The 13,309-nt window shown below is 35.8% G+C and overlaps 1 protein-coding gene across 3 annotated transcripts in view; it reads left to right on the forward strand.

Annotated features, from left to right (window-relative positions):
* The first annotated feature begins 237 nt into the window (after nt 1-237).
* The window catches only part of PDGFD (platelet derived growth factor D), a 323,396-nt gene continuing 310,324 nt past the window's right edge, over nt 238-13,309 (forward strand). The window contains exon 1 of one of the 3 annotated variants that reach the window (XM_001362937.4): nt 238-907. In XM_001362937.4, coding sequence (XP_001362974.1) covers nt 784-907 — 124 coding nt within the window. In that variant the 5' untranslated portion in view covers nt 238-783. The remainder of the gene's footprint in view (nt 908-13,309) is intronic. The other 2 variants (XM_001363021.4, XM_056794451.1) reach the window with 2 other exon arrangements.

Here is a 13,309-nt window from a genome sequence, read left to right on the forward strand (position 1 = left end):
ACACTATTTTCTGAATAACAGGTCTTCTCTTTGCAGCTCCCAAGTGACTTGCACAGAGTAGTTTCTAAATAAACATTTGATGAATGAATGAATGAATGAACATAGCCAATCACCAGTCATCCTCAACCTCTCCTTTAACAAGTTGCACACCCCAAGAAAAAAGTTATTTGATTCGGAGGGTGTTGAAATGAAAACCCTAGAGAGGATTGGACTGGCACCGACACAAGTCTTGGTCCTCGCAGGCTTCTCTGTCCTTTTCTTCTCTGTCTCTTTCTTTCCTGTACTCAATGTCCCAGTCCAAGCCCCAAGAGGGAAAGAGCTTACTCCCAATTCGATACTGGGCATGCTCAGTAGCCAGGGCAGCTCTCAGTCACTCAGAGGAAGCTTTTTGCGCTCCAGCCTTCGGATTCTCAAAGCATGCTGTATGCGCGGCTCTGAGGCAGAGGCTGACTGCAGCAGTGGTTGCACGGGTCCTTTTTGGAGTGCATGCTGGGTCTAGTCTAGGACCAGCACCAACACATCTGGATCCTCCCTCTGCAGCTGCCTTCGCTGGCCACCGGAGGGGCTGTGGGGAGGAAATCAACCTGCTGTTTGTCCAAGGCTCACAAACTTCAGCATGCAGGAAGTTTGGGGAGAACTCGGTGACTAGCACAGGCAGCAGAGGCAGCGGATTATCTCCAGGGGCGCGACTGTCCCTCAGGCAGCGGTGAGGTGCAGGACTTCCTTGGCGGGGAATCCCAGGTTTTTTCTTGGAGCAACTTGGGACCCGGGACGCGAAGCCAGATGTACCGTCTCATCCTCTTGTACACTATAGTGTGCGCAAACTTTTGTAGCTATTGGGACACTTTGGCGATTCCCCAGAGCGGATCTATTAAAGCCTTACGCTCTTCTAACCTCAGGAGAGATGGTAAGTAATGCTCAAACTATTCTTTATTACTTCAAACTAGCTCTGAGGACCCTAAGGTTTTTCAGGGGTTGGGAATGTGCCGAAGTGAGGTTCCTGCTCCCTCTTCCCAATTTCACCCTATTAGAGTTGGGGTTGGGTGAGTGTGGGTGTCCTTAAGAGACATTTAAATATCTCATTCTTATGAGTAGTCGGTTATTCTACAGTACCATTTAACTAGGACCGTTTGCTTCCTTCATGTGCTGAAAGTTATGAACTGAGTCTCTTCTTTGACTCACTCCTAACTTTGTAGACTAGAAAGTCAAGGAGTGAGTGCTGGTAATTCTAATGAGTGAAGAAATTGCTGCTATGAGACTGCCTTTGGGACCTTTGTGTTAAAGTGGTGCTTTGTCATCGCCAGCACCTTAACTCGGGTTTAACTTGCTATAAATATAGCCCAGTTCCGATTTTAATGAAAGAGGGGCCAGAGTTTGTGGTGAGGAAGTAATAGCAATAGAAAACGCTGCAAACCCCATTCCTCACAAATGGATTTCTCATTCAAGTTCAGGGTGGTTCTGAAACGGGATCAGTATTGCTGAGAAGGTGATTAGCGTGCCAGCAGTTTCTGCTGGTCTTGATGGACACTGTTCGGCTTAGCCACAGATTCTTTCCCAGAGGGACTAGAACCTCTTTGTAAGGAGCAGAGGTCAGTCGTAGTAACAGCTGTTTCAAGTCAGGTTCCAGTCAGGGATACAGTTTCACCTTGAGTGTTCCCTCAGTCCCAAGGCAAAGCCTCTCCAATGGTAGTTATATGTACATTTATTAAGGCAGAGTTTATACACTTTTTAGATAGCTGATTAGAAATTTATTTCTTTAGTTCGCATAAAACATACTTTTTAGAGAGTAACAGGAAATCTGGTGTCTACCTGCATTGACTCATTTGTATCCCTCCCTGCATTATTTACTCCTTTACTCAAGAATGCAAGTGTTGCCTGTCTTTGGACAACCTCTTAATATCTTTGCTGTTATGCTGTTTGTAGTTTAGGAACTTCCAAAGCTAGGCTACTTGGTATTTATTAGCTTTTTGGTGTCCTTGTCAGTATGTACTGATACTTGTAAGTACTTTCTGATATGTATTTGAACTTGAGCTTTGTCAAGAGAACTTTGGGCTTTGTAGAAAGAAACCTTTGCTGAACTTTTTAATGAAAAGCTTAAGGCATACTATGTTCATCAAAAACTAAGTGGTTTTGTTATTGTTGTTTTGTTTTCTAAATAACAGGTAGTCAACCTATTATCCAAAAGTAGTCTATATGGAATAAGATTATTTCAGCAAAGCACTTTTATGTAAGAAGTTTTCATATTACATTTCTAATTGTCTCCAATCTTTGCTTAAAACAATGAAACATTTAAGATAAACCTTTGAAAGAAAGACTAAGGCAAAGATCATTCTCATATACAACCTTCCCAATTTGGGGGAATTTAAGATTTCATAAATTCTATTCTCAAATTCTTCCTCTGAGGTCAAATATTATATTTTCTAAATTCTTTAATAAAATTTTTCTTGTGACCTTTATTAAATGGCATCCATATTTCATTTTCAATCTTCACTTCATTTATAACTAAGTAATCCTATATCTCTAGGTATCAATTACAAGAAGTCATGGGGGGATAGAATTGGATGTGTCAAATAATTGTTCATAATATCAAGTTTCAGAACTAAGAATATCTTGAGTTTGACTATGATCTCTTGGAAGAAAAGTTACTTATGCACTTTCAATTGTTAGGATATTTGATGGATGTAGTTTTGGGAGTACTTTGTTTTTTTCAGAATTTTGAAACTTACCCTGTATTTGCTGGCATTTAAAGTTAATCCATTTTAATGCCAACTGAAATGGTTGATATTAGTTTAAATTTTGATCAGCTCAGAAAGTTTGAGACTTTACAAAGACCAGACCCATTCTCCAACCAAAATGAATGACATGATGATTGGAGGATGGCAAGCAAAGGGGAATAAAATAAAATTTACAATTGTATATAGTTAATGATCTTGAAAGGAACATATATTTTGGGCAATTCCAAAAAGGAGGGAGCTATTTTTTAAAGGATTCAAAATGGTGGCTCATGTTAAAAGTATTTTGGATGTTAAGAAGAGCACTAAAGGAGAATCCCTTTGTACATGATTTTCTACTCATAGCAACATAGCGATCACATGTGGCATCCTTATGGATGCATCAGAATTGGTGAAGCTACCCATTTATTTCACTGAGTATGATGTCATCTTGTATATTCAAGTAGTCACTTAGTAAATGATAATAAATGGTATTTCAGTTCCTGGGATGCTTAATTTATTGCCATACTGTCTACTATGTAAATCTTTTGGTTAAACCAAATGAAACCAATTAAATGTCAAATGCTTTGCAAATTAAAGAACTCTAAAGATGTTTATCATTAAACCAGGTCCTTGGTCAGCTGACCACACTCATAACTATAATTAATAAGCTTGCTAAAAGCAGTGTCATTTAATTGTGGGAAGTATCTAAGCCAATGAACAGTGACAGAGAGTCAATTACTACTTTGAGGAATCTGGCATACTGAACACTAGTGATTTAGAAGTTCCCATAGATATTCTAGTAATCATCATGGTTCCTGATTATCAGTTCAAAAGTCAGTAACAGATAGAGCTGTCATCATCTTGAAAGGCAACACAATGAGACCTACTTGATTCAATTTTCCCTTCATGTCATGCTTGTTCTTAAATTGTGGGAATGGTGGTGAATGGAGGTACAAGAGGGATAAATATCTAGTTATTAAATAAGAGAAGATATAAAGACGAAATAGAGGCAGTGTAGGGTAGGGATTGACTCAAGAAACTTGGATTCAAGTTCTACTTCTGGAATATGCTGCCTGTGTCATCCACTTCTGGCATCTCAACTCTTCACTTAGCAGCTCTCTAAGATTACTGACTGTAGAGAAGCTACAAATCTTATTTAATAGATTAAGATTCTTCACTTGGAATTCCCTATAGTAGTGAAATCACAGATCTCTATCCCTAACTTCTAAGTAGAAGAGTATTAGATATGTTAAGGATAGGTTTCCTTAATAAAACCTCCAACTTATACTAAAATTTACCATTTTAAAAGTTCTTTCCTAATAGCAGTTTTGGGAGTAGGTGAAATAGGTTTTTTGCTCTGTTTTTCAGTTGCATACACTAAGATTCTGGGGGACTGTGACTTGTCCATAGTTACATGATTATAAGTGTCCTCAGAGACTAGAGTTCAGGTCTCTATATTCTTATATCAGTGTTCTTTTGATTATCCCAGACCACCTCTGTGGAGTATTCTTGACAATATTTGCAAATTATGGATCAAAGTCATTGTGATTGATCTCCATTTGTATAGCATCATCACTTGTCATTGTTATCACCTAGAGTTGCCAGGTTAGCTTAATGGTGAACTTGGCAATAACATATTCAATATCAGCATGGACTGCTTGATCATTCTTTCCTGCCCACTAACTCAGTTACTGCTACCTGATCATTCTGACTTTTCCCCTTAGCCTTTTTTAGATCTTCCCTAAAATTAAATATGCATTGACTTTTTAATGCCTCCCCTTTTTTCTTTTAATAGTTAACCATGGTAGTTTAAATAATGGAGTTAAAATTGTATCTTTGAGAAGAAATCTTGAGATCATATAATTTCAGAGAACTGAAAAAATTGTAGTACATTGGCAATTTCTCCTTTTCAATTCCTCTTACTATTTTTAGTGTCCTTTCTTCATTGTGATTAAAAGTGCTTTAGTTTTAAAGAATATTTCTGGTTCATTTCTAGGGTTTTTTTGGGGGGGAAGCTTCCATGTTTTCTTTTTTAGTCTCTGAAATGATTAAAATTTTAAAATAGTATTTAACTAACAATAGCATTCAGCATGGAGAGCAAGAGAGAAATAATGATTTGACTTATTTTTATGATTACTAAGCCTAAATAGGAACAACTTCCTCCTAAGGATGCTAATACTATGGATGACCAGTTAGGTAGACATCTTTTTCATTTTCTCTTGCCTTCAGAAAGTACAGGTGTGGGTGACTAAAGTTCCGAATTAAATGCCATTCAGCATTTTAATATTCTTGTAACTGAGAATCACTTGTATTTGCAATATGTCTAATGATGTCCTTACAGTTACAGTTACAGTTACTGTTAAATTCATTTAAATTTTATTTTTACATAAAATTTATTTCCAAATATATCCTCCTTCCACTTACTACCAAGTAACAAAGATCTTTTAAAAAGAGATTTTAAAAGTTTAATAAATTAAAATAGAATATTGACTATGCAAAAAGTATTTGTATTATTCTTTCATAGTCCCTCACTATAGCAATGAAGAGAAAGGACTTGATTTTTTCTCACCTTTATGGAAGTTAGGATAGGGGAAAAGTTCCATTACTATAATTGTTGCATTTGTTTTTAAATGTTTATTTGTATCTAAAATAAACTATGCCAACTGATAGCAACTCTAAGACTAGAATTCAAAGGGAAAACCTTAAGCAACATGAAAATTTAAGAGAAAATGATAAAACATTTTAAACCATGGCTGATGATGTATGGATAAAATTAAGATATAGATGCAACACATTTTGTTTGGAAGGCTTTCTGATTTGGTATTAAAATCATATCTTACAGGGAAATTGTGGTGATTACATAAGTAATTAGAAAATAATCTTGACTTCATAGTGACTGGCCAGTTTATTGAAAGGAAGCTTCTGGTAGACTTTAATAGAGATCTGTGCTCTATGTATTGGAAGGTTGATAATAGAGAAATTTCCCATTCTAATTGTGAATTAAAGGTAAATTTGCTGTGCCTAGGCTTTATTGAACTGGATATAATGCTACTTTTTTCCCTTTTAAGTTCATAATAATGAAACATACTGTTCTGAAACAATTTTGGGTCATTAATCTCTAATGAACAATGCTAAGAAGGGCTCTCCAAACATGCTTTGTAGATTTTTGACTTTAAAGTCACATCCTGTGTAATGCTCTAGGTTTCTGTATATTATAGAGAACACTTAGTCATATTCCATATCATTTTCTAATAGGTGTTTCACTTTTGAACTCCATTCATCAAAATTATCTCATGAATACAAAGCAGTGACTCAAGTATCCTGTTCTATATTTCTATTTTATTTTTTTACCAAAAGAGAAAAACCTCAGGAGCTGCCCTATTCTTGACCTCTTTTCTATTCATTATACTTGTATTAGGTATTTCCAGGAATTGACTTCACTTTGTATAAGGAATTCTTAATCTAGAGTCTCTAAACTTACTTTAAAGACAATTTTGACAACTATTTTAATGTAAACCGTTTCCTTAGCAATATTATATATTTTATGCATTTAAAATATTCTGAGAGTTAGTCATTAGTCTTCACTAAACTTCCAAAGGGATCTATGACAGAAAACAAATTGAGAACCAGCACATAGAATAAATCTGAACCACTAAGGTACCATTGTTTAGTTACCAAGGACCTGGGCATCACTGAGCTGACTTGGAGTATATTCTGTGAGTAATTGTGTGAGAAGTTCCATTTGATGAGAATTTGAATCAGTTAGATATGTCTTCCATCTTTGGAAGTCCCAATAAACATCACTGGCCACTGGAATGCATCCAAAGCAGTGAATTAGTATGGTACTAAGATTGCTGATCGAAGTCAGAGGACCTTGATTAAATCTCATATTCTATTTCTACTGCTAGTGTGACCTTGGATAAATTACTTCAAACAAATCGGTCTCAGGTTTTTTATCTATAAAATGAGGGAAGTGGATTAGATTCCCTCTCATGTTCTATTTATCTTTAGATCTATGATCCTATCAATTAGCATATATTATTTTTCCTGAGAGCATATTTCACCTATAATTTGGCTTTAGAGTCATCTTTTCAGATTTAATATAGGGGGTGATCTATGGATTCTTTCAATGTCTATTCTGCACCTTTGTTCAAAAATTTTAGGGACGTTTTCTTAGATAATTTCTTGTAATATGATGTCTAGGCTTTTGTTGTTGTCCTAGGCTTACAGGTAGTCCAATAATTCTCAAATTGTCTATGATATCTGTTTTCCAGGTTAGTTGTCTTTTCAATGTTTTCATTTCAATGTGAAACAATGTTTCAATGTTTCCTTCTATTTTTTTTATTGTTTTGATTTTGTTTTATTAATTCTTGCTGTGTCATGAGATCATTAACTTCTGCTTGCCCAATTCTAGTCTTTAAAGACTGATTTTCAGCTATGATCTTTTGATTTTCCTTTTTGGTTTGGTCTTTCCTGCTTTTTGTGGCTTCCAGCAGGTCAATTCTGAATTTAATTTGCTCATTACTTCATTTGATTTCTGTGCCTCTTTTTCCATTTGGGCAATTCTGTTTTTTAAGCTGTTATTTTTTTTTATGACTTTCATTCCCCTCCTACACACACTTTTCTTCTATCTTTTTTACTTGGTTTTTGAATTCTTTTATTAATTCCTCCAAGGCTTGTGACCAATTTCCATTTGGGGGGAGAAAGTTTGGATGTATTTGCTTTGTTTCCCACTCTCTGCTGTTACTTCTATATTTTTCTCTTTTTCTCCACAGAAATTTTCCAAAGTCCAGAGCACATTTTTTTTGTTTTTGCTTACTTCTTTTGCTGCTGGAGGATTGGGATTTTTACATATTGGTGGGCATTGCTTTCTTAGCTTCTGTCTCACAGGGCTTTGCCTTGGTGCAATCTTCCCTTCCCTGTCAGAAGCCTGAGTGAGGGCAAGTATATTTGTGATGTTTTTTGTGTTATCTCCCTATAAAGTATTTTACCCCGAGACTATATTCCCCTGCTGCTGTGGCTTGGATTTTCATTTGTACTGTGTGTTTTGCCCTAAGGCTGTATTCTTTGCCCCTGATACCTCAGCTGTGGCCAACCCCATTGTGGCCCTCAAACCCATTGCTGCCCCCACTACAAGGACCAATATCTGCATTATTGAACCTCAAGTCTCACTGACAAGATCTGGCACAGCCCTCAGGGGCAAGTCTGTGTTGCTTTCAGCTCATCCTTGAGAATTTGGAGATTACCCTGGCCCTCTCTAACCAGTGTGGTAAGTGTTGTGGGGGAGGGTTGGTCAGTTTGCACTTTGATTAGTGCAGTTTTACTCCCTTCTAGTGTGGGAATCTTTTCTCACTTCCTACCTTTCATGCTGTGTCCAATGGGAGAGCCCCTTTACTAGTCTTGTTTTGATTTCTGTCCTTTTGAGATGCTTTGCAATGATTGGTTGGAAAGAGATTCAGAAGGCTCCTGCTACTATGTTGCCATCTTGGCTCCACCGCTAGAGTTTGGCTTTACAGATAATCTGACAATATGGGGATGGCAGTCAGTTGCTCCTCTAGCATTCTCTAAGGAGATTTAGGTCCATGATGAATTTCTTTATTTTTGTTCTTAGTAGCAGGCCCAGAATCAATCATCACAGAGTAACATTTCTGAAGAAAATTGGTAGCCTTGATATACAATCTCTAAAAAAATAATTCCTAATATAACATATCTGAAAGTGGTCACCTAAACATTGGATGAAGATCTCAAATAATAGGTAAACAACTTCTTCCCTAAGCCATTTCCACTTTTGAAAGCCTCAGTAGTTAAGGATAGGTACGACTTAATCCTCTCTAACTGCTACCAGTTTTTCAGTTTCTGGGGCTTTAAAAACCTGGCTACATTTAAGTCCAGAACTTTCAAACTGTTGGTGGCAAATGATAATTGCAATTAGAGCTCAATATCTTTTGGATGTAGATGAGTCATCAAGCAGGGGACTGGGAAATAGTTTTCATCATGTTCTGCTTTTTCACAACAAACATTTGATGTTGTAACTGAACATACTTGTTTGACAAAAAGTACCAACTCATCATTTGTGTCATAACTTTTCTAGATGATTCCAAACCTCAGAAGTGACTCTGCATTTTATAATGAATATTTTTAAAGCAACATTTTTATTATTATTTTATAAAGGACAGATTCTGAAAAAAAACTATGGGAAATAATATTTAATGGCATAAGGGAAGAAATCCAAGAGAAATATTGCCGAGAAAACATACTCTGCTCTCCATGTGATATTTCTGGCCCATTCTCTATGGACCAAATGTAAGCCATAAATAAAGAAGTGAGACAAGAGGACTCTAAAATACATATACAGTAGGGGATGTCTTTTGAGAATTGATCTTTTGCCATGCATGAATAATTCCTTCTTTCTAGCAGGCGAGGATGATGCATATATAAGTAATTCTTTGTCTTTTCCCCTCCTTCAGACATGCTGATATAGACAATTATATTTAAAGATGATAGATTAGACCAGTGTCTTGGTAGTTTATACAGAATGAATGGAAAGGTTTATATAATTAGGAGCCAGAAAATTTTGCTGAACTGGCTTTCATTTTTGAAAATGACTTTTATTTATTTATTATATTAAATGACCATTATAAATTCAATCAACAAATATACAATTCTAGGTGCACAGTGATATACAGTGATCATTTGGTCACTGCCTAGAATATAAAGAAAAAGTATAGTAAGTGTGCAAATGTGATCATGTAAAGGATAGACAACAGCTAACATATATATATAAACTACTTTCCCAAAATATGTATGAGTCTAAGTTCTGAATCTATCACCTTTCTGTAAGGAATACAATGAGCAAGTTTAATAAGAAGTTCTATGAAATTTTTGTTGTTGGTCATTGTATTGATACAAGTTCTCAACTTTTTCAGTTATTTTACTTCACAATGTTGTTGTTTTTTGTATTATTCTCTATTTCTGATCACTTCAGTGTGCTTCAATGTATACAAGTCTTTCTATGTTTCTCTGAATATAATCCTTTATCATTTCTTTTAACTCAAGAGTATTTAATTTCATTCATAAACCATAATTTGTTCAGATATTCCTGTAAAATGGATATTCCCAGTTTCCAGATCTTTGCCACTAGAAAAAAAACCTGCTTTATAAAAAAAAAAAATATATATATATATATATATTTGTTCTTTTTTATCTTTGATCTCTTTGGGGTTTAGTCCTAGTAATGTTATCTTTAGCAGAATTGTTATTAAGTATCTCATGCATTTTAGCAGAGATGATAAATATGGATTTAGTGGTTATACAGTCATATAGTTAAAGAAGATGTTCCATTTCAAACAGTAGTTTTTAATGGTATAATTTAACATGGCAGATCTTCCATGTCATATCCCCGTGATTGGTGTTTAGATCCATGTTATTCAATATTTCCATCTATGACTTAAGCAAATATATATGTATATATCTATATCTATCTATCTATCTATCTATCTATCTATCTATCTATCTATCTATCTATCTATCTATCTATCCAGTTATCAGGCACAATGGGAAAGTTCTGTTCAAAGAGGATCTTGACAATCTGGGCCAGTGATGGCAAACCTATGGCATGGGTGCCAAAGATGGCACACAGAGTATTCTCTGTGGGCATTTAGCCTCCTCTCCTTCTCTACCACATCTGATGACATTTTCCCCACCCTCCTCCCCTCTGCCCAGCAGTCCAATGGGAGCACTTCCTCTCTCCCCTGTGTGGGGTAAGAGCTAGGGCTAGGTATGCTCAACCCTCAGTGAATAGGCAGGGCACAGGATGCAGTCTCTGGGGGTGGAGCATGGCAAGAGGTCTCCAAAAGGTTCTCCATCATAGACTATTAGGCTGAAATTGATAAAAAAGATAAGCAAGGGATAAATGTAAAATACTATACTTAAAAACAAAAATCAACTACATTAGTATGAGATAAGAAATTCATGGATATTTAGTGGTTGTTTTGGTAAAGATCTTGATAACTTAATATGCTTTAGTTGTATTATGTGTCATCAATATGATGTGGCAGAAAAGAAAAAAAGAAAGCAAATGTGAACTTGGGTTTCATTAAGAGGTGAATAACATGCCAGGAGGGCAGGTAGGTGATGCAGTGGATAGAGTGTTGGGCCTAGGGGCAGGAAGACTCATCTTCCTGAGTTCAAATCTGGTCTCAGACACTTCCTCACTGTGTGACCCTGAGAAAATCACTTAACAGTGTTTGCCTCAATTTTCTCATCTATAAAGTGAGCTAGTAAGAGGAAAGGGGTAGATGTGATCAAGAGGCAAATTTACTATTGGTGCCAGATAAAACTTCCTTACACTTAGAGCAGTACAAAAATGAGAAACATTATTTTGAGAGATGCAGGGTTCTCTCTCCCTAGAGTTCTTCAAGCAGAGGATGAATATGACTTGTTAGATATGTTAAACTGGGGATCCCTTTTCTGTATGGATTGGACTAGACTGCTGAGGTTCCTTCTAACTAATGGATTCTGTAGAGAATTCATTAAGCAACTACTATGTGCCAGGCATTGTGCTCAGTTTGGGGAAATACAAAAACCAAAGTCAGACTGTTATCAAGGAGCTTATATTCAACTGGGAGTATATAACATGTTCACAGATGAGTAAAAAATTAGAATATGTGTTCATATATATGTGGAATATATATATACATAATATATGTATATAGACATAGTATGCACATGTATATGTATGCACATATACATACATATTATACACACACACACATTACATATAGATTCCAGGAGAGTGGACACTGACAACAATGAGAATCTGAAAAAGAGATGGAATATAACCTTGAGGAAAGGGTAGGGATTCTGAAAGGCAGAAATGGAAAAATAACCAAGAACTATGGTAGACAGTCTCTGTCAAAGTTCAGAAGATGGCATGATGTATATGGAAAATGTCAAGTAGGATATTAGGTGGCTGAAGTCTAAGTGGATGAGGGTAAGTAATGTATAAGTCAGTTTTGAATACAGACTGCAGGCAGATTGTGAAACAAACAATAGCATTTTATTTTTACCCAGAAGCATTAGTGAGTCACTGAACCTTCTTAAGCTAAAAGTGAGCTGGTCAGAATTATACTTTTGGAATATCAGTTTGGCAGCTGTCTGTGGAGGACATATTGGGGAAGGAATACACTGGATTCATAGAAAGTAATTAGGAAACTGGTGCAATAGTCCAGGCAAAAAATAATGACACTGTGGAGGAGCATGGTTGAAGTATGAATGGGGAAGAGACAGAATTGATCATATTTGACAATAAATTAGATATGAAGGGCATAAAAAAGGAGTTAATTATTGAGAATGATTCCTAGATTGTGATTCTAGCCCATTAGAAAAATGATAGTGCTAAAATAATAAATAAGGATGTTAGGAGGAAGGGTAAATTTAAGGTTAAAGATAATATCTAAAACAAAACTCATGTTGAATTTGTGATACCTATGGAACATCCAGGTCCTGCAGGCAGGATTTACACAAGTCTACAGCCTAGGAGAGAGAAGAGAATTGGATATGTAGATTGAGATGAGATTGTAGTATGAGATACACTCTGGTCATTTCTTTGATCTCTCTCTCCAGTGCCCATTGTTAAACTAATTTAAAGAATTGAATTGTATGTTTTTTTATTAACAAAAATATAGTTTCTTTCCTACCTATAAACTGGTCACAGCATTGATTAAAAAAACAAACATGAGTGCCTGCATGCACGCACACATGCGCACACACAAACACAACTACAAAACATTTCCACATTGGCAATCTCTCTGTCTCTCTCTATCTGTCTCTCTCTGTCTCTCTCTCCGTCTCTCTCTTTCTGTATGTATATATGTAAAATTATTATATGTTAAATGTTACCTGAATATAATCTCTTAGTCAGAATCACTCCTCTGAAATCCTGGTTGGTTATGTACTGAGCAATGGATTCAAATAAGGAAAATAGGGTAGAGAAAATAGGAGAGGGCTCAGGACAGAGCTGAGGGGTGCCGCTTGGTGAGAGGGGAGTAATATGGATAATAACTCATCAGAAAAGACTGGGATGAATCAATGGCACTTAATATTTTTGAGTGGGGGGATGATTTGGTCACACCTATGCATTAGGAAGATTATTTTGAAAGTTATTTAGAAGATGAGTTAGAAAGAACAGAAAACTGGATTATTTTAGATTGTCTTTTCACTGATTGATTTTTCTTGACAGAGTGCTTTTATATTGATATAAAATTATGGATGCTATTTTAGTATTTTGTTAGAAATGAATCAAAATATGATTGTAAACTTTGTGTTTTGTGATACTTTATTATTATTTTTTAATTTCAAAACCAATTTCTTCTCTTTGGGATCAGGTTGGTAGGAGGCTGCATGCTGAATGAAGGAGCCTGCCTTTGTGGTTGTTGTACAGTGTTTATGGAGAGCCCATAATTTTTTCAAAGAACCAAAAAGAGGGTTGAAATGTGGTTTTAAAACAATTCAGATAACTTAAAATTATTTATAGACAGGAAAAGAGAAGCTCTCATGTTATCCATTGAAAAAAGAATAAAAGAAAGTAAGATCAA

The sequence above is a fragment of the Monodelphis domestica genome, chromosome 4 (genome assembly GCF_027887165.1).
Source record: "Monodelphis domestica isolate mMonDom1 chromosome 4, mMonDom1.pri, whole genome shotgun sequence".
NCBI lineage: Eukaryota > Metazoa > Chordata > Mammalia > Didelphimorphia > Didelphidae > Monodelphis > Monodelphis domestica.